Source organism: Fulmarus glacialis, unplaced genomic scaffold, assembly GCF_000690835.1.
Source record: "Fulmarus glacialis isolate BGI_N327 unplaced genomic scaffold, ASM69083v1 scaffold8700, whole genome shotgun sequence".
Classification (NCBI taxonomy): domain Eukaryota; kingdom Metazoa; phylum Chordata; class Aves; order Procellariiformes; family Procellariidae; genus Fulmarus; species Fulmarus glacialis.
Genome location: NW_009187073.1, coordinates 7,620 through 30,290, shown reverse-complemented (window position 1 = coordinate 30,290; position 22,671 = coordinate 7,620). Strand labels below are relative to the sequence as shown.

General features: G+C 38.5%; 1 protein-coding gene across 1 annotated transcript in view; it reads left to right on the top strand.

Moving 5' to 3' along the window:
• CCDC171 (coiled-coil domain containing 171) overlaps positions 1-22,671 on the top strand; it is a gene marked incomplete at its 3' end in the record, with an annotated part of 72,961 nt that overhangs the window by 43,100 nt on the left and 7,190 nt on the right. Inside the window, exons 9-14 of the mRNA XM_009573753.1 lie at positions 463-565; positions 5,530-5,633; positions 8,482-8,571; positions 10,455-10,655; positions 15,479-15,646; positions 17,570-17,758. Of these exons, the coding sequence (XP_009572048.1) occupies positions 463-565; positions 5,530-5,633; positions 8,482-8,571; positions 10,455-10,655; positions 15,479-15,646; positions 17,570-17,758 (855 nt within the window). The remainder of the gene's footprint in view (positions 1-462; positions 566-5,529; positions 5,634-8,481; positions 8,572-10,454; positions 10,656-15,478; positions 15,647-17,569; positions 17,759-22,671) is intronic.

The following is a 22,671-nucleotide window of genomic DNA, read 5'->3' as shown; positions in this document are numbered from 1 at the left end:
TAGGCAGGTTTGCAATGAGAATAGGTGTGGGATTTGACTGAGTGCCAAATCATGAATTTCTAGCCTGTCTGCCAGTAATTTGGTGTCTTTCTGGATGCCCTTGCAGGGTGTAACAATAGATTTCATTGCTTGCATAGATGGGCAGCAGTTAATGAATGTTCATTAAGATATTTTTAAAGGAGAAGATGATCAAGACTAGGTTTTAGTACAACAACATTTTTTCTTTTTCATTTGACTACCTCAAGCCTTTAGTTCTATTTTAAGTGTGTTTCAGGGTTCTGTGTTACTTATTTGTGATGTCATGTTAGGTCTCTTGGCTCAAGAAAAGGAGTAGTAAGAAATATAGCAGGAATTTAAATTTAAAGAGGAACAAAAATACCATTGTGATCTGTATTTCTTCTGTTTACTATTTTAATGGGTTTCTTTTTTTCCCCTCTTGTCTGTATCTCCTGTCAAATAAAGGCCAAGAAACACCAGGTCTTTCTAACAGAGACGTATGAAAACAACATGAGAGAGCTGGAGTTACTCTTGGACAGCTTTGCTATGTCAGGCCAGCGGACAGCAGGTTAGTTGAAGGTATAAAATGACAGATGCATCTGTCAATGTTCCAAAGTCACTACATTGTGGGAATTCTGCAGATGCCTCTTGCATTCCCTCTTCTCAACATGCTTTGATTTGATGACATGATAAGAGCAGTTCTCACAGCAGTCAAATGGCCTTGCTAGCTGAGAAAGGGTGACGGAATGTGGACCTGCTGTTGTCAGCCCAGAGCTTGATTTACAAATGCTGGGGTGTATATGATCGGTCAGAAAAGGGCTCACTTGCTGTGCTCTAAATCCAACTGAGAAAAAAGTCCTTACAGTATACCTGCAAAGGGAACAGATGTTTTGCCTGAACTGAGCCAAATTCTGAGGCAACCTTCAGCAACTTAAAGGTCATATATTCACAAAGGTTGTGTAGGACACATGATATAATACAATACTTTCTACTGTTGATTGTGGACTAGTACTATATTGCATTCCCTTGATCTAATGCAGAACAAATATTTCTCTGTTTTCATTAAAATTAATTTTAAGTCAGTGGTTGTCACTCTGCTACCTAGCTTTATATGTAATTATTATTTCAAACTCAACAAACTGCTGCCTGTTTAAACATTTGAAATAGTGGCTAACACAGACAAGCTGAACTTTAACATCAAAGCTAGTAATTTTTTTAAAAGTGAAAATAGTACACTTTTAAAAATCTTCATTTAAAACTATCTATAAAAGTTTTCTCTATGTGTTTCCTGTTAGCAAATCATATACTAGACACAAAATGCTTCCAACTTACAGTGCAAGTAAACTGGAAGAAGACAGGCAAAATGTTGGTTAAAGAGCAAATGGGTTTATTTTATGTAAATTGTGATGATATGTTTCTGCACTTTTTAGCAACAGTAGACATAAATGGGTCGTGTAACACCTTTAAATGAAGATGCATTTTTTGGTATCTTCACAAAAAGATTTTTTTTGGGGGGCCTGGTACTGTTAGAATTGAATAAAGGAATTCCCTGAGATTTGTATTGTCCTCAAGCCTAGCCTTGAGTCTGTGATGCATTGATTTCCTCACATGGGCTATATGATTTCTGTTTGGGAACTAGTATCAGTTTTATTCTGTAATTACAAATGTAATTCCTGTGGGTGATACCTGTAGGTTTACTGTAGATACGTCAGACTGAAAAGCTCTTCAAAACTCTGTGTTTTCCTCCATCTTGCAAAGTTCCACGTGCCCAGAGGGGCTTCAGCAGTTCGGGGGGGGGCTGGATGCTGCTGCCAAAGTGCAGTTTCCAAAGCAGTAACTGTCTTTTGGGTAGGTTTTCTATTCTCCCTAGTGGTAAACCTTGCAGAGAACAGCTTTGACCTGTTTCTATAATATTAGGGATTCAGTAACAGTAACTTCAGTATTAATTTGCTTTGTTTAAAGTAAACTTTGAAAGATCTTATTTAAAGAGATCTTTTCTTTAAGCTTCAGCATATCTGCAGAGCCTCCGTTGAGGCAGAAAGTCAAACCTAGCTCTGCTGTGGACAGAGCTAATATTAAAATGGACATTGACTAAGACATTTGTTCTACATATTTACTACGCTTCTAAGTGTGAAACGTAAATGTTTAATGCTATTCCCTTACTGGGTTGTACTTACAAATTTGTTATTTAACTATTTCTTTTGATTTTCGAAAAAATGTTTAATGTAGTCATATTTGAAATGGGAATGCCTAGGTGCCAATAAAAGTAAAAATCTTAAATAAATTTTTGTAGTCTAATTAGCAGATGAGGCGCTACATGAGCCACAGGTGGCTGGGCAGGCTTTCTTTCTTGTTTTTGTTTTTAACATTTAACTCAAGTGGTTAAGAGATCTGCTTAAAAATCTGTCAATATCAAAGGTCCAGCCCCTTCATTTAAGTGCTGATTAGGCTGTGATTGTTGGGCTATTCAGAAAAAAGAAGAGAAAACTTTCTGGTTTTAAGATTAAAACCCAAGGTATTTTAAAAAGTTTTTTTTTTCTTTATACATTCCAAAATAATAAGCATAAATCTACGTCTTCTCCTTTTTAAGTGACCTTTATAAATTTTCCACAGCATTGTTGTTCTTACTGGGCAATTAGCATTATTTCAGTTTGTCCCTGTTCAGTTTATCGTATTTTGCAGTTATTTCGCAACAGGGTTTGTGCTCAGGGAAGTTGGTCTTCATTTCAGGAAAAAAAAATTGCGATGGTAGTAATCTCAAAAAAAGGGAACTGAGTAAAGTGCTAGAAGTGTTAGCTGCTTTGAGTTAGTGTCACCATTTAACGCCAGCCACCAGTACTGTTTTGCTCAAATATCTAAAACAGCACCATATGAGCCGCTATGAAGAAAATTAACTCTGTCCCAGCCAGGCCAAGTACCGTTAGTAGGAAGTCTGAAGCAGCACGTTTAAGAGTTTAGTCACTCCTGTCAGACTCACCCCTGTCAGACTCCTGTTGAACCCAAACTCTTAGGTGATGCTGGGCAAATGCTTTAAGTATTGGGGTTTTTTTCCCCTCATTGCTGAAGAAGGGCCTCTCCAGCAAGAGAGGGCCATTTGGATTATGTTGCATGTCTCTTGCATAGCTGTATGAAGGCAGACAACATTTGGCCTGTGTTAAAGCCATAGGCTTGTTTTCAGCTAGTGCAGGAAGGTGGAATCTGGTATTTCTGCTGGCAGACTGGGCTGCCTAGAAAATAGGGTTGCAGCAAAAGCAAGGAATGCCAGCATGGAAAGTTTACTGGCAAAAGTTTGGTTTCGGCAAACATGATGTAAGTCAAGATAGTTCAGAGGCATGTTTCAGCATTGCAAGGTGGGACTTTAGAAATGAAGATACATTACTTAGACAGCTTGATGAAAACTGTGGGATGGAAGACAACCCCTAGGTTGACTTAATTGGTATTATTTTAAGCTGAATGAGAATTAAGAGTTACAGCTTCTCTAGAGCTAGAAGTATGGAATAATAGTACTTTCTTTTTTCTGTGCAACAAGATCACTGCAAAATGTTCCTACAATGGGTAGTAGCAAAAAGTTGCTTGTGTAATTGAGAAGACAAGGACTGGAGCCCTGTGCATCCTTAACTATAGCTGTGGTTAAGTGATAAAAATAATAGTAAGGTGTTACTAGTCTCTTTCTTAAATGTGAAATCTAAACTTCTCACGAAAGGTCAGATTTTATGAATTCCTCTTAGGTTGATTCTAATTGGTTGATGCTATTTGGGACATCTCTAGGACTCAGAAGTTTGGGTAAGGGCACTGGAGTCTCATGAAGATGATGTTGCTTTTCCCTGACACTGTAGACCTTTAGAAACTAAAGGTGTCCACTGGGGTGGCTGATAGGACAGAGCAGAAGTCTGTCACTGGGATGTGCATTCTCTTTAAATTTGCTTGCGTGCTGTAGAGCAGAGCTTGCTCCTGTTACTGAAAGCAATCTTGCAAACCTGCATTGGTTTGACTAGGTGTGACTTTGACAGTGGCTGGCAAGTCAAAATGAAAAGTTAGTGTCCAACCTGAATAGTACTCTATGCTTTCTGTTATTATCAAAGGGTTGGGAGAGAAGAGGCTAATTAATTGAAAAGATTTTCAGGGCGGCTGTTGGCAATGCTTTCCGACTTGTGCATATGTGTAAATTTTCCACTGACTACTATTGGTGCATTATGTACAGCCTACAGGATAAATCTATCATTTTTGTATAATGCTTTGAGTAGAGTATCATGCTTATTAGATAACACTAACCATAGGATTCTTCAAAAAAACCAACCTGCAAGTCTGTAAGTGCACCTCCTCTAGCTGACAAAGTCGTATGGGGAGCCAAAGAAAAGGCTTAGAGTTTAGTGTCTGACTTGACTTTATGAACCATCCTAGGTAAATTGCTTAGTGACACTGACCTTTCAGAGGTGATAAACAGTTGTATCATCATTTAATTCTTCTGGGAGTTATGATTGTTTAGCCTCTCTGGAGTTCAACTGCCACAGATTTTTTCAATTCTTTTGCAAAATAAGGGTGCTATTAGCGTTGGTAAAGTTAGTTTTGCTTACAGAACATGTTAAGACTTGTGGAAAAGATGATACTATAACTTGTTACAAATAGGTTGATAAATGCTGCATACTGTTGTAAATAACGCTGAGAAGAAGAATCTGTCAATAACCTGGTATTTTGCTGTAACAGTAGAAAAAAATGAATAATTTCTTCTTGGAAATTTAGTATCAGCTGGCATCTTGTGACCTCTTGATCAATACAGTGTTGTTTTGCTTTCTTAGCACATTGTACTACGGGCTTTGGAATGCTCAAACTTGTTCATATGTCCCTAATTAAGGCAACCAGATCAGAAGTCTCCGTCTAAAGGTTTAATAAATAAGTGTAGTGTGTATATAATGGATATATCAGCTTTAAGATTTATAATTGAAACATTATGTAGGACTCTGCAGACAGATAATAAATTTTTTTTAGTATTTCCTTTGGAATGAAATTCAAGATCATTTAAAAGGTTTTTAAGACCTCTCCAAGCATAACATAGTCATGTGATCTTTGGCTCAGTAAAGCTTTGAGTAAATGAAGTACTACATTATAATATGCATGCTTAGTCACAACAGCAAAATAATGTCAGGAAAAGTGTAACATACTTAACTTTCAGGCAACATGTTTTTCAAAGTGTGTTATTGTGTGGTTTTAAAGTTGGCTGGTCTGACTGAGTGACACAGACTTGACCACAGTAGAAATTATATGCAAGACTGCATACCAAATACATTAGGTAGAAATGTAATCCAGAATTTACAGTTCTGTATCTTGTATTAAAGCTTTTATACGAATGTCTTTCAGCTGTATTTGCTGTGAAAGTATGGCTATTCAGCTGCATCTCTTGTGGCAAACAAGGCTGCTGTTCAGTGTTTTGTATTGTCACTGAAGCCCTAACTAATTTTAATACCCCTCATCCAGAGTGAGTAGTTTTCTCTCTGTGGCTTTAAGGCTTAATTTTCATTCTGTATTTTTCTTCAGGCACTTGTAAGGACAAAGATAAACCTCCGAGCCTCTCTGTCCTTGAGACTTTGAGGTGTACCTTGACAGCTTACCAGAGCAAGCTGGAAGATACGTCTAATGAGGTAACACTTGCACTGTTTGGCTCTATATGTATCGCCTTCAGCCTGCAGCAGTACATATGCTTTGCTTGTAAAAAAGGTCAGAGAGTGGGAATGTTGACTTGACAGCTTCACATATACCCAAAGAAATAATCTCTGTCACTACTATTTCCCTAAGCTTGCCCTACAGTGAAGTTTCACTTACGTTTGGGGGGCAGGGAGAAGAGGTTTTTTCTTTTTTTCTTTTTAGTTTAATTTGGTTTTGTTTTCTTATTAAACCTGTTGGGGTTATTATTTTCAATAAACATTCAGGAAAACAAGCCATTCATATCTAGGCTTTCAGTTAAAAGATGATGATTTAAGAGTTGGGGAGTGTATACAGTGATATTCCTAAATGCACAACACTTGAGCCTCAACAGTCATTGGTATCAGTTCTGTAAATGTGCATGCCCTTGTACATTTAAAAAGTGGCATAATTTTCTGAGATGAGTGTGTTTATGATGAAATCTCTTTTGGTGCTATTTTGAGGTCTTTTCAAGTAAAATAGGACTGTGACATACTGTCTTTGGGTTATCTGAGACAATAATGGAAATATTTGAATTTTGGAAGTCTTACCCTTGAAAAAAATCAAATGTTTTCCATGCAGTCCTACTGGCCTTTTATTTCACTGACTGAAAAGTCACAATCTTGCATTTATGTTCTCATTTGTATTGCTAATGTGATTAAATTAATCCTCTTGGGTGTAAATGTTTTCTGAATTTGTGGCTTTAAAGGCTGTAGAGAGAAGTTAACTGCACTGTTAAAGCTTTCTGTAGAAACTTGTAATTAGCTTATCTTTGGATAAAATCGGCAAATACAGAAAGGCAAGGTGTGATAAGATTGTAAAAAAGGCAGTACTGATTTTTCATTTCTAGGTTTCGTCTTTTGTTTTGACAAATGCATAGTCTAGCTAGTCACTCACGTTTTTTTTAAAAAAAAAAAAAAAAAGAAAAGAAAAAACCAGAAGAAAAGTATATCGGCTTTGCCCCTTTTATTGGGAAAAGACGGTTTCCCGCAAGACCTTTGAGTTTGTTCAACGGGCGCAAAAATAAGTGACCATGGAAACAATTATACTTCTGTAAACAGCAAGCACTGTTAGGTCTCTCCCAGTGAGATAAGAGAACCGATGTGTATAGTCATTATGAAACTCTTTTGAGACCCAAGTCTGGAAGCTGCAGAGTAACTAGGAACGTATTACCCACAGCGAATTGTTATTTGGGAGGAGGAACATCACGTGATAGGCAGCACAGTTGAAAAGTCGACTCAGCAGGCCTTGGCTTAGTGATGTGCTTTGTTGTGAAACTGTGCCAGAGACAGCAGTGGGGAGACCAAGGGGGTGGCTGCTAAGAAAGCAAAGAGAGTATTCTGACAGAAAGAAGAATGAACTGTCAAGGAAAATAAATCGCAAGCAGAGCAGGACCAACTGATGACCTGCCACAAGACTTCCCAGTAGGACTGCATGTGACTGACCCTGAAGTTGTCATATGGAGCCAGAGATCACCGAGCACCTTCATGGTGCACAGAAAGGGCAGTGCTCTGTCCTTCTTGATTACCCCTGCCCCCATAGATAACACTGCTTTTGGCTTTTTATATATTAGATATGTTTAGTAATAAAACTTTTTAATAATACGATAATGCACGAAGGGACTATGAAGGGCACTGTGCAATAAAAACAGGATGTTTTAATACACAGCAGTAAGGGTTTAGTTTTGAGTAATTATGTAGTGGTTCTTTTTACGAGAGATTTTTAAGAAGACCCCACATATTGGTGGAGTTATTAATGTACATGTACACCTGTATGTATGTGTGAAACGTGCTGGTAAACTTGTCATGTGTCACCTTTAACTTACTGTGTTAAACATTAGATTAAACGATCTAGTTCATTTGTGTGACTGAAAGGTGTATAAGTGTTTTGTTTTTGACAGATAACAGGGTTTTGACTTTGTGTATAGTGCAGAGGCTAGAATATGTTTGGGGAGAGAGAGAAGGCTAGTAAACCAACAAAAAGACTGGAAATATTCCAGTAGCATTCTGTAATTTACTGTAATTATTTCTAAGGGTTCTGCCAGGTCTCCTGATTTGAGATCAAACAAAAATATAATTACCAAAGTAATTTGTAAATTTTGTAAATGATATATTTTACTTCTGAGTTGCTCCTTAATGCTCAAGTGCCGGCAGTAACCTGCATTATAATACATCTCTATTCGATGCTTTCTTTCAGACATTTGTATTGCTAACCTCATCATCAGGTAGCCAAAAATATGGATTATAATGATGTGGTGTTATCTTTTTTGAAAGTGGAAAGTGAAGCTAGTACACATTATGGTCATGAGCTACCTCTAAGGTGCTTGCTTGTAACACCACAAACAGTTCAGTAGTCACCATGCCTCTTGGGAACATTGCTGCTTTTTACGGGTATGTGAGTACTATCCAGCACTCAGTAAAAAGTAGAGACCACGCTCGTAGTTGGATAACTTCTGCGAATGGCCACTGACTTTGAAATCTTGTTTTCTCAAACCACTCCCCAGATCATAATCTGAATTTATTACTTTTTCAAATGCATTTCAAAGTCTGTGTTTTTGTCAGTATTTTGAGAGTTGATGGGAAAGTTAATAGTGGACTCAGTTTGGGATTCTGCCACTGCTATTTATCTTAAATCATTATAAAAGAGTTATTTAGTGCTTTTGTAATGGCACATTATTTAGATTGTACACAGTATAAATATTTTCAAAGGAATTGAAAACAATTTTTTCCTTACATTTATATACAAAATTTTTCCTTTATGTTCAAGGGATTATGTAGCCTTTCTGTTTGACTTCCATATTTTTCACAGCTTGGGAAAATGAAGGCTTTGTGTGAAAAGATGACAAAAGAACTTGAGATATCCAAAGAGAAAATGTGTGCTTTAAATCAAGACCTTAAGGTATGGTTTCGTGAATTTAACATAAAATTTGAAAGTTTTGCAAAAAATATCTTTCGGGATTTAAGGCATCTTTTTTTCTTATCAGAATAAGTCTCTGTATCATTGTATTCTGTTGAGCAGACTGGTTTACCTTGTATGCTGCTTTATTCTGGTTAGCACCTTAGACTACATAACTGATCATTTCAATGATTGCACTTCTGAAATAATTTGAAATAGATTTATCAATTTGCAGAGTATTGTTTTACATTGAAATCAGCATCAGTAATTTTTTTTCTCTTAACTGTTTTTCTCAAGAAAAGGAGAAGAGAGTTTAATTACCTCTGTTCATATGAAAACACATTTTACTAACGCTATCCTTTACTTTGTTAATTTTTTTTGATGTTTGTGTTTATCAGACAAGTTAATGCATGGTTAATGCAGGTCATCCTTAACAGTTGTACAATGTGCAGCCCAGAATTTCTTAGAGTAAAATCTACCTGGGAACTGATAAAAACACTTGAGAACTCTTTTCTTTAGTTTTTGAACAAGAATTTTTTTTTTGTCTCTGTTTTTGGCTGACACACCACTTTTGTAATGTCCTGTCTGGTTACATCAGTGGCCAAGGGAGTGAGAAGTCCTGAGGTCATGGTTAAACTTAATCTCCCAACTGGCAGTGTATTATATTACTGCCAAAATAGAATGTCTCTACTCCCAGTGTTTCTCAGATTCTGTTGCTGGGGATATGCTGCTTTATCGCTTCAGTTTAGTCACAGATACTTCTGCAACACTCATTGAATTTTCGTATTAATTGATACTTGCACATGATCTCCTGTCATCTGATCTGAACTTTCTTTAGTAATTTATGTTAAGAAGACTTAAGACTTCTGCTTCTGTTGCAGCACCTTTGTAAGGCACCTAAAAATTTTGCAACCCATTGCAATAGATACTTGTATTCTTCATGCAAAAACTGAGTTTGCTACACACAGACGGTGCTGGTTTTTATGCAGTACACCAGTTTCTGATCTCTTTAAATTTTTGGTAATAAAATCGTATACATGAGTGAAAACTTGATCCAGTCTGAAAACATTTGTGTTAGAAATTTAACATCGCTTTAATCTTCTAATATTTTCATTAAGAAAAATAGAAGTTGTTACTGTGTGATGAATTGGGAGTATCTTTGCTCTTATATTTCCTATATAAACAGCTGTGATTTTATGAAAAACAAACCTTTAGCAAACTTCAGCAGTGCTGGAAGTCCAGTGCTTGTAGGAGAGGAAAGCATGTGTATTTGTCCACTCCATCTCAGCAATCTTTTGGCTGAAATGGGTAGTGTATTAAGTTCTTTGTTTACCTTGTGAGATTTGGTACTGGTAACATATTGATTGTATTTATGACCATTTCTGATTATTAGTTTCTTCCTGTGGTCAAACCTCCAAAGAGAGTCTTCACATTTTTTTATCATGCAGATAAAGAATACAGTGGGTAACAATGGCTGTCTGTGTTGCCTACCGACTCAGCTGTAATGGATCAGAGATTTACTTGTGAAGATAATGTATCTTTTCACTAGCTCTGAGAACTCTCCACTCTGCAGAGGATAACTTGCATCCTTGCATTCTGCATCTCAGTTGTGGGGGTAGAGGGGATTCCAAAGGTCACTGCATCATGGAGCTTTTGACTCTCAGAGATGGATTTCTGATGCTGACTAGTTACAAGCTGTCGAGAAGGACTATTGTCAATTTTGAAATTCTATTATTGATGAGATACTGTCAGCTTAGCCTGGAGTCTTCTGAACACATACGGCTATATGACTGTTTGCTTCCTCAGATGCTGAGCACTGGACTAAAGTAACATTTTATAGAGTAAAATTCTTACTAGCCTTTCTGTTCCATGCCTCTGTTCTACAGGAAGCTCAGGATAACCTGGCTGATGCCAATAAAGAGTTAAATCATCTGCACACTAAGTGTGCAGACAGAGAGACTTTAATAGGAACTTTAAAAATGGAACTACAGAATGTACAGCAGTGCTGGGAGAAGGAGAAAGTACGTGCCACAGAATCTGAGAATGAAATCCAGAAGCTTACCAGGGCTTACCAGAAGGATATGGAGGTATTACCAGAGACAAGATGAGTGTCAAAAAGAGTCTTTGTTTAATCTCAACTTTATACATTTACATACATCAGATGGTTACTGTTGGTCTTAACAGATTTATCCCCAAAACGTGATTTTAAGATATGTATTTGAAATATGTATTTAATATCTACAAGATCTCAGGACATACTGGTTCTCCTTCCTTCTATATCATAGAATCATAGAATGGTTTGGGTTGGAAGGGACCTTAAAAATCACTTAGTTCCAAGCCCCCTGCCGTGGGCAGGAACACCTTCGACTAGACCAGGTTGCTCAAAGCCCCATCCAGCCTGGCCTTGAACACTGGATGGGGCATGGCATCCACAGCTTCTCTAGGCAACCTGTTCCAGTGCCTCACCACCCTCATAGTGAAGAATTTCTTTCTTATATCTAATCTAAATCCACCCTCTTTCAGTTTAAAGCCATTACCCCTTGTCCTATCACTACATGCCCTTGTAAAAAGTCCCTCTCCAGCTTTCTAGTAGGCGCCCCCCAGGTACTGGAAGGCTTCTATAAGGTCTCCCCGGAGCCTTCTCTTCTCCATGCTGAACAACCCCAACTCTTTCAGCCTGTCTTCACAGGAGAGGTGCTCCAGCCCCCTGACAATCTTCGTAGCCCTCCTCTGGACCTGCTTCAACAGGTCCATGTCCTTCTTATGTTGGGAGCCCCAGAGCTGAACGCAGTACTCCAGGTGGGGTCTCACAAGAGGGGAGTAGAGGAGGAGAATCACCTCCCTTGACCTGCTGGTCACGCTTCTTTTGATGAAGCCCAGGATACAATTGGCTTTCAGGGCTGCGAGCACACATTGCTGGATCATGTTGAGCTTTGCACCAACCAGCACTCCCAAGTCCTTCTCCTCAGGGCTGCTCTCAATCCATTCTCCACCCAGCCTGTATTTGTGCTTGGGATTGCCCCGACCCATGTGCAGGACCTTGCACTTGGCCTTGTTGAACTTCATGAGGTTCACACAGGCCCACCTCTCAAACCTGTGAAGGTCCCTCTGGATGGCATCCCCTCCCTCCAGTGTGTCGACTGCACCACACAGCTTGGTGTTGTTGGCAAACTTGCTGACTGACATGTCACGTCACTGACAAAGATGTTAAACAGCACCAGTCCCAATACTGACCCCTGAGGAACACCACTCATCACTGATCTCCACTTGGACATCGAGCTGTTGACCGCAACTCTTTGAGTGTGACCATCCACCCAATTCCTTATCCATGGAGTGGTCCATCCGTGAAATCCATGTCTCTCCAATTTAGAGACGAGGATGTCATGCGTCCGGACAGTGTCAAATGCTTTGCACAAGTCCAGATAGATGACGTCAGTTGCTCTTCCTTTATCCACCAACGCTGTAACCCCATCGAGAAGGCCACTAAATTTGTCAGACACAATTTGCCCTTAGTGAAGCCATCCTGGCTGTCACCAATCACCTCCTTATTTTCCATGTGCCTTAGCATAGTTATCAGGAGATCAGCTCAAAGATCTTGCTGGGCACAGACGTGAGACCGACTGGCCTGTAGTTCCCCGGGTCTTCCTTTTTTCCCTTTTTAAGAATGGGGGTTATGTTTCCCCTTTTCCAGTCAGTGGGAACTTCACCGGACTGCCACGACTTCTCAAATACGATGGATAGTGGCTTAGCAACTTTATCCACCAATTCCCTCAGGGCCCACAGACAGATCTCATCAGGTCCCATGGACTTGTGTACCTTCAGGTTCCTTACATGGTCTTGAACCTGATCTTCTCCTACGGTGGGCGGCTCTTCATTCTCCCAGTCCCTGCCTTTGCCTTCTGCGGCTTGGGCGGTGAGGCTTGAGCACTTGCCGGTGAAGTCCGAAGCAAAAAATTGAGTACCTCAGCCTTCTCCGTATCCTGGGCAACCAGGTCTCCCGTTTCATTCCGGAGAGGGTCCACATTTTCCCTAGTCTTCCTTTTATCCCTGATGTACCTATAGAAGCTTTTCTTGTCGCCTTGGCCAGATTTAATTCTATCAGAGCTTTAGCTTTCCTAACCTGATCGCTGGCTGCTCAGACAATTTCTCTGTATTCCTCCCAGGCTACCTGTCCTTGCTTCCACCCTCTGTAGGCTTCCCTTTTGTGTTTGAGTGTGCCCAGGAGCTCCTTGTTCATCCATGCAGGCCTCCTGGCATTTTTGCCTGATTTCCTCCTGAGCTTGGAGGAGGTGATCCTTGAATATTAACCAGCTTTTTTGGGCCATTCTTTCTTCCAGGGCATTATCCCATGGTACTCTACCAAGCATGGATAGAAGAGGCCAAAGTCTGCTCTCCTGAAGTCCAGGGTAGTGAGCTTGCTGTGTGCCCTCCTTGGTGCTGTAAGGATTTTGAACTCCACCATTTCATGGTCACTGCAGGCAAGGCTGCCATTGAACTCCACATTCCCCACCAGTCCCTCCTTGTTGGTGTGAACAAGGTCCAGCATAGCACCTCTCCTCGTTGGCTCCTCTACCACTTGGAGAAGGAAGTTATCATTAATGCATTCCAGGAACCTCTTGGATTGCTTATGCCCTGCTATGTTGTCCCTCCAACAGATACCGAGGTGGTTGAAATCTCCCCATGAGGACCAGGGCTTGTGAACGTGAGGCTGCTTCTATCTGTCTATAGAGGGCCTCATCCGCTCAGTCTTCCTGGTCGGGTGGCCTGTAGCAGACCCCCACCGTAATGTCAGCTGTCCCTGCCCTCCCTTTAATCCTGACCCACAAGCTCTCGGTCGGTTCCTCATCCATCCCCAGGTGGAGCTCCATGCACTCCAGCTGGTCATTGACATAGAGGGCAACACCCCCGCCTGGTCTCCCCTGCCTGTCCTTCATAAAGAGCCTGTATCCCTCCATCCCAACTCCAGTCATAGGAGCCATCCCACCACATCTCTGTGATTCCAATAAGATCGTTGCCCTGCAGGCGTGCGCACATCTGTAACTCCTCTCATTTATTCCCCATGCTACGTGCATTTGCATAGAGGCATTTAAGTTGGTCCCCCGATGAAGCTGTCCTACTGGCTGGAGTGGCTGGAGTTCCTTTGTGCTGCTCTTCAGGTGCTCTCCTGCTGACCTGTGACCATTCTCCAGATCCTTCTCTATCAGAATTAATAGCTTAACCCTTCCAGTATTGTGAATTTTTGAACAACTGAGTTTATTTAAAGAGCTACGTCTGACAAACAATTATTTCTTTCTTTCAAATTGAAAGTTAACAAAAATGTTTTACAATTGGAACATACAATAGTACCATCATCATGTGTTGTTAATTACTGATTCACATGGCAATTGATAGATAGCAAATGTAGAATTGAGGTAGTTTCGCCTGTGTGCCACAAAACCTAGAAATTCTTATTTGTCACCTGTTAGCTCATTGTGGTGTGTTATACGTGGGAATTGCTTCACAAAGTCTTACTTCAGAACTATTCTCTCTCTCCTTATATTTGTTTACAGATGTTAATTTTGTTGCTTTTTTCCCCAGTAAAGCAGTTCTGTACTAGAACAGCAATGATATTCTTTATCATAGTTGTGCATATTGAGCTCATTACTTCCACAAATTTGGACATGGATGCCAACTGAGTAAAAAGGAAACATTCTTTCCACCTCTTTTGCAGCCTGGTATTTAAATAGTGTCCACATGAAGCAGCTGGAATTGTTATACACATCAGATAATGATTAGAGTGAAGGAAACTAGAAGCCTGGCTATATTGTAAAGTCAGCATGTCTACAACACTGTGGTTGCGTTCAACATGTGTGAATTGATTTTGGGTCTTGGGATCCCTTTTTTCATGCCAAATGGATAATTATCATCCTTGGTTTATCACAGCTCAAGCAAAAATGTAATGATTATGGCACACTGGATTTTCCTTGGGGAATTAGGAGATCTGCTAGGAAAAAAGTCAAACTGAACTAAACTAGAATTTTTTATTGCCTAAAATACCATGAAATAATTGTGAGAAAATGCACCTAAGTATAATGGAAAGGGCTCAGAAAAACCATAGTTCCCCATTTCGGTCATCCGCAAAGTCTTGATGTAAAGCCCCTGGAAAACAATGGGAACCTTTACAGTGGTTTACAGGCTTTGAATAAAGGCTCTGTTTTTCATGGCTTTTGAAATAGAGCTTTCTCTTTTTGTCTTAATCAAAGTCGCTAAGTTGCATATATGTACTAAAAGGATGAAGGCTGGAATTTCTGTGGCATGCTGTTGTTGCTAAAGTTTATTTATAACTTGCATCGATTTATTATACTACTGACTAAAATCAGTTTAAATGAATGAGTTATGGCTTGTGGAATTTAACTGATGAAGCTATAAGCCTATTTTGTCTAGCTAATTTAGTCATACATAATCTACACAAAAACCATTTTAAAAATTGTTAAGACTTTAGAGTGATAGTTGTATAAACAGTGTGTTGTGCTGCCAAGCCAATCAGACAATTTTCTGCATGCTACGCAGATATTGGAAATGAGTACAATTTGAATGTACCTGAAAGTGTTAACATGAATGATTAAATTGCATCTACTAATAGCACAGAAATTTTTATCTATATCAGGTTATGGTTGTGACGACTGCAGGACTGGGCTTTCTTTATTTATATGCTATGTCTAATTAGACAAATTTTGTGGAAACTGTTTTCTTAATCTGATTTTAATATGTATGACTGCAAATATTAACCATACTGCTTTTGAAAAGGTTTGAGAATGAGCTTTGTGGGTTTTTTTCAGCTGCATGCAGCTTACATTACTACACATATGATGCATCTCTTTGGATTCTAAGACTGTTCAGATACAACTGTTAATTTTTCTTTTTTTCTCAGGAGAAGCTAACCTTCCTCCATAGCTTATACCAGCATTTGGTAGCAGGCTGTGTGCTTATAAAACAACCAGAAGGCATCCTAGATAGATTCTCTTGGTCTGAGCTTTGTGCAGTCTTGCAGGAGAATGTTGATGCCCTGATCTTAGACCTCAACAGGGCTAATGAGAAGGTAAGTGTCCTTAGGCACCAGCTACCTCTATTAAATTCAGTGACATTTGTCCACATCACAGTATCATTAAAAAGGACTGACATTCATCTTATTTCAAAAAGAATTTGGACGTTAATAATTCAATACCATTAATTATGGCTTGTCTGCAACTCAGTTTGATGCCATTGCTGTGGGCATGTAAATGTGACTGAAGTCTGTATGAAGTCTCTAAGCTCCACTTTCTGTGCAGGACATGCTAATAGTACTAGCCAATATTAGCCACAGGGACCTAATTAAAACAAAATAAATTAATCTTACTGATGAAGCAATTCAAAGAACTTAGTCATTTACACTAATAAAGCAAGTCTTTATTTTAGCATAAAGCAGAAACAAAATGCACTTACTCCAGGAACATCATTTTTAAATTATACGTTTATGATTCAGAGGTATGATATCTGAAAAAATGCCAGTGTGGTTTTTTGATTTAATTGTAACTTTTGGAGTACGAAATTTGTGTTCAGAAATACAATAGAAAATACTTATTTTTATAAAACATGTCAATATTTGTTTAAGGGAGAAGCTGTACTTTTCTGAATGGTTTTAATGTGAATAAGCTTACATGGCCTTTCTCCCCAGAAATCCCTGAGTTTTTAGGAAAGAAAAGACCTCTTTTTAAATAACTTAAACTGGCTTCACAGACTAACATATGGCACTCTTTAGGATTTCAGTTCATGTTCTGGCTCCATTGACCAGGCCAGTCCTACAGTCTTAGTACAGCAACTCCACATCTTGGCTGCCCTGACATTTTGTTCTTGAGGCATAGGAAGGGAAAAGCTTTTTTGGATGTTTCTCATCTGCTGGAATTGTGACCACTCTTCTGGCCTGAGTAAGGGACAGGGCTGGTTACAGTGAATCATTTTTACTCTGCCCATCATTTGGTAAATAACCCAGCAGTCAATGGAAATTACTAAAGAGGGATAGTATAAAATAAATTCTGGGATACACGTTGGGTGTACATCTTTATTTTCCTTTTGAAATAAAGGAGGAAAGGGAATGGAAGGGAAGGGAGTGAACATTGTTGGCAGTGTTTGGGGGGGTTGTGTCTTATTGTTTCTTGCTTTTTAATTTAGTATGGTTACTGAGATTGATTGTGCAGTCTCTAGGGCTCTTTTCATGTACTTACCAGCTTTTCAGGGATTTGGGGCAGTGTTGTTACCTGTGTTGTACCTGCTTTCTGAGAACAAAATTTTTCTGCAGTTTTGTGTGATCTATTTAGAAGGTATCTTGCTGATATTCTCTAGTAACGAAGTGTAGGCATGTGTATTTAGAGGTCATGGTTAGCTCGATTCATTACTCCATTTAGTTTGCATGGGAGCTGCAATGTTAAACCACAGAGTGAATACCTTCATGCTTCTTGAAAACACATCGTAAACTAATGAGCTACTTGTGAGAAAAAAATTTCCTGAAATTATTTGAGTACTTAATAATATATGGAACGTCTTGGCTTTCCAATAAAACAAAAAATAAAATTAAGGGCTGTTTCTTCATTATTACTTGCAATCCTTGCAAACTGCTAAAGGACTGGTATACTCAGATTACTAATTTAGCAGCACCAGGTTTAATGCACTTGTTTCAAAAAAATATGGGAAATAGCCAGTTCAGGTTTCCAACAAAGAAGGCAACAGATATCTGCAAGGTGGTATAAGGATGGCAAAACTGAAACCAAGGAAAATGTATTATTCCAAAATATGTCTCAGTTTTGTTGCAAGATTCAAGTAAGTAATCTGTCATGAAAGGCTTTTACTTAGTTTTAATAAATATTTTGAAGAAATTACAGTTTTGATTTTGTGTTGGAATAGTCTGTGCCTAAATTAATATGTACAATTAAAGTAAAAAGGTATTTTGAGAAGTAAAATAATTTCTTTTTAAATCCTTGTCAAACAGATATCTCACCTAGAATATATTTGTAAGAACAAGTCTGATACTATGAAGGAGCTTCAGCAGAGCCAGGAAGATGCTTTTAGCAAAATGGCTGAACAGATGAAAGCACAGCAAAGCTGTTGGCAGAAACAAAAAAAGTATCTGGAACAGCAATACTCAGGTCTCCTTGGGGAAGTTCATGCAAGGGCACAGGTATGGTGCTGTGAACTTCTGGGTTTTTTTTCTTGTAAATATTTAATGAATTATTTTGGTAGTTTAAGCTCCTAATCAATTTAAGTTTTTTTTTGAATTTTAATGTATCTTTAAAATAAAAAAACCCCAACACTCTGCTAGTATTAACTTTATTTATAATAAGAAATAAATGACTTTGTGAAAACATTCCAGAAATGAATTGCTTAATTTGGTCTAGCAGTTGCTAGTGGGTTGTTTTTTTTTTTTTTTGAGATGTTAAAGCTGTAAGATTGAAATTGCTTATTTTAAGAATTATATGGGGCAGCAGTTACTTTTTCAGTGTCATGCTTTGCAAAGACTCGGTAGAGTAACAGTAACGTGGTGTCATCTGGCGATAAATTTAGGTATATACATTCTGACCTTAAGAATCAATTAGCAGTTGCAGTGGTAGATTTCAACAATATTAAAGGACTTCGTTATACAGATACTACAGCGAGCAATGGTTCAAAAGTGTAAAACTGTCATCGCTGGTTGTTAGAAAAGTTATCTGCAATCTAAATTGCAATCTAATATGTAATCTAAAATTTTCACTGTTATTCTACAACTACAATCCATTGTCTTTCAGGTCACATTCCTTTACATGTGTTTCAGTTAAAAGTGTTGTGAAATACACGAAATAAGATATGCCTTGTTATTTGTGACTGCCATCAGAAGAATGCTGTATTTGACTTAGATTTTGGGCTTGGAAGCCTTTGCACTCCGAAAAATGTATTTATGAAGTATTCTTTAGACAGAGCAATTTATAGTAATTTCTTGGGAATGAGTTAAAATCTTGTGTATATTATTTGCTTGATATTTACATTTCACACAGGATATTGGCAATGCTAAAAACATCCCTATGAGTGGAGTAAGTGGCATCCAGACTTATACTAATTTCCCCCAACATCCTGTAGTTTCATCTTATGAAATCATTGCCAACAAAAAGAATGAAGAAATGAGAAAGCTTAATTTGAATTTTAAAAATTACTTTTCTTTCCTAAAGAAAAAGAGGATTTACACAATATAGATTTCTACCTCTTATGGATGCTGCAGAAAAGAAAGGTCTGAGTCATCTCTTTCAGAACTACAGCGTATTGTGGAGAATTGGTGCTGTGCAGTACTGCGCCATTCTTCAGGGTGGCGCTGAACCTACCAGTCTCCTCAGCTGAATTGTGTAGACAGCAAGCAGTGTATGTACTAAAAACATGGCTCTCTTTTGTGAAGCGTGCATTAGGCACGTCGTCTGGAAAAGGCTTTATCTGTCAACTTGCTGTACAGGACTACTCGGTTTCTAAAAGGGAGATGCTTTCCCTTAGAAACATCTGGGTATGTTTTCTAACACAGGTTATGTAGTGTTGGAGTAATAGCTGCTGGTATTGTAATCTAGGCAGCACAATGTCTGTATACACTTGGATGATTCAACAAAACTGTCTCATCTTTTTTCCATCCTGGGTTGCAATTTGCCTTACTTACCATTCAGTGTCAATCTGGGAAGAGGACAGTCTAATTTCTTCTGGATTTCTAATTTGTGCCTTACTTTGGAACTACAAATACCAAATTAAGCCTTTCCCTTTCTTGGATCCGCAGGGTCCATGGATGTCTGCTGTTAGGGCTGTCCGAAGCGTGATTGCTTGTTTTTTGTAAGACTTGACTGTCTTTTACATATTGCATTTTGAGCCTGTTAGCCATATTTGTCTGCAAGATCACAGCTCTGTTGGATCGGAGGTGTGCAGACAGACTAATGTTGTAGCCTTATTTCCATAGGAAACAAGGAAAAATGTGCCACCATTTATGGAATGTCTTCAAAGGGTCTTTTAGAGATTACTGAGGGCCAGTGTTTACATAAAGATACAGAATGCAATATTTAAATTTAATTCTTTTATAGGCTTTATTCATTAAACTTTATAGGAAACATATAATCAGTGTAAGCGGAATATAATTTGCCAGTATTCTGTATTTCATTGTAGAACTGTGGGTCTCATCACTCTAGGACATTTATTCCAGCACTACAAGGAAACTGTAGCAATTTGCTGTATTTTCCATCCAGAGATCTGAGTGTTAATTACAAGCAGTTTAATGAACTAATCCCTTGTAGGTGTTAGTTCCTTTCTGGAAAGGGAGGATGAGTGATTTTTGCTGTCCTGCACCAAGCTAATGGTACGTCGTAGGATGCATTCTTATGTTCGTAACTTTGTCTTCAATCAGTGTTCCATGCTGCCTTCTAGACATTTTCTCCTCAAAACTCCTGGGTTGAGACTTCTTTAATTTTTCCAATTGTCGGTACATGTGCAAAGGCAAACTGAAGACAATCAATTCGGACTCTCAGGAGTTAACTGAGAGCTCTAACTGCACAGCAATATGAGTAATGTATCTTGGAAATTATTATTTTGGTTTCTTAGAACTGCAGTAGAGAGTTAGGGCTTTTCAGAACGGTCTCCTTATGATTAAAATGTAACATTGCAAAATCTGGAGGTTTTAGTAGCAATGACACCTGCCACTGCTTCTGTTCCCAGCCAGTACTGTTCAGGGTCCCTGACTCCAGGGTAGGATCTATGGATGTTAATAGGTACTACTTCACAGCTGCTACTGTAGGTCAGATGGATGGTGTAATCAGAAAGCAGTCTCACTGTTTTTCTCTAGGGCAGAAATTCCCAGAGTGGCCTTATCACAGATCAGCAATAAACAAGGCATTCTATAGATATCGCTCTTCTTTGTCCATGGTCTCCATGTTTGGAGAGTCAATGGCGCTTAAAATGCATATCCTTTTTCCTTGCCTTTTGTAGCAGGAGTACAGTCTTCTTGATCTGATAGTGTGCCATTTTGAAAAAGTTACTACGCCTGTTCCTTAGCCTCACACAAATTGTTTATTCAGACTGTGCACAGTCTCATAGGAAATGTCCTCTGAATTTTAACTATCAGTTGTTTTTTTTTTTTATTACGTAGACGTTTATTAATCTGTCCCCATTTTTTGTGGCAACCACTTAAAATAGCAAGGTTTTGTTCTGATATGTAAGAGAAAAATTCTGTAACTACTTTAAAAATGTTAAATTCAACAGAAAAATAAAAGCTTTGCTAAATAGGAAAGGGAAAAAGTCCTCCAGGGAGGAAAAAAATGTCTTTTCTCATACTGGCTTTTTTTTTGTTTGGAAGCCTTGCTCTTACAGCAAGGCAGGTGAATTAGCTAAAGGCTGTGGTATCTTGCAATTGTATCAAAAGTCAGTGCAATCACTGCAAAAGGAGGAGAAGTACGTGTAACTAAACTGTTCCTGACCCACCGGGTCTCTTTGATGGATGTGTCTGGCCCATGTACTTAAAACACAAGGAAGAAATAGAGGACAGTGATGTTGATGATGTTTATTTAGATGTATAGATGTATGTATTTAGAAAAAGAAAACAACTGAAATACCGGAAAACCTTTTGAAGTCATAGTGTCATTATATTTCTAGTTTCCAGTTCTGTTTTCATGCCGGAATAAAGGGTAAGGACCCAGTAAGAAGTAGGATAAAGTAGCGTTGCTAGTAGCACCTGATTTTTTGTTAAGGATTCTTGGAATCCACCAGGTTCTGCAACCCAGTGAGCTGTCCCTCAAACCTCAAACACTGAAGGAAGCCAGCTTGCCAATGTTTAGGAAGAGAATTCTATGTCCCTTTCAAAAACTGGGCTTTTAAGCTTTGAAGAAAACACTAGAAACAGTGTGGAGTAAGACAAAAGCAGTTATTAGCCAGTAAAAACAAGGTGTATTTTCATACAAAACTTTTACATTTCTGTAGTCAGAGATTGTCTTGTTCACTTTTGCATATTACCATATAACCATAAGTGTAAAAACACTAAGCTTTTTTAAAAAATAAGCTTTAATTAGCCAGAGCACTGAATGTTAGTATTGCTGCCCAACAGCCCTGTAGGGATCACACTTTGTTTTCTCAGATATTGGCCTTTCACCTGTGATGACCAGAAACCATAAGCTGTTTTCTAAGTTCAGCTTACCTTTTCAGTTCCTTCTAGTCATGCTATCAGGGTTTTTTTTCTGTAAAAATCAAACACTGTAAATAATGCAGTAGCACTGAAAGTATTGTACATGTTTATACTTAATTTTAGAGTAGTAAAGTGACATATGAGGCCTGTAAATTGCATTTTGTAATTAAATCTTTTAGTTACCTACTTTATTTTTGTATCAGTGAAAGTATTTTGATAACACTACAAATTCGTCCTCTTGCCAAAAAAAAAAAAATTTATTTGGTCAAAGATGTTCTAAACTGACTAGGGTACATCTCTATAGAAGCATGGAATCTTTTATTTCCATTCTAGGGATAGCTATGTTTTTTTTTTTCTTCCCCTGTTGTGCTTGCAGGATGGAGGAGGGAGAAGAAACTAGGGTGCCCCTCTCACCACTTGCTTCGGACCTGTACCAAATAAAACACATGGGAATGTGGCTGGATGACACCGTTTTACTTCTCTTTTGGCCGCTGCTAACAGAAATAAGCTCACCCCATTTTTAACAAAATTGATTATAGCTCTAAGAGAGGTAGCTGAAGCTTAGCATAATCCTCTCTTTTCTTCATCATACAGGCTTGTCATTCCATTCATGTTTACTTTTTTGTGTCCATGTATTGTAACTGGAGCGTAAGCATTTAACTTGAGCTTGTGGATTCATTGTGAACAATGCCTAAAATTTATTATCTGCTTATACCACCGGGTCCTGTTTAAATGTAGCCTGAAGTGGTTGTTCCAGTCACAGAGGACTCTCATGCCTCAAGAAGTCAGTCTAAGTCTCTGAGGTCTCAGCGTAGTGTCTTGATCCGTGTACAAGAACTGCATGTTATCAAAAGTAACTAGTATGCATGGTCTAACCTTAGTCCTGGCATTCCCTGGCTTGTTAGTGTCTTCATTTTGCTACA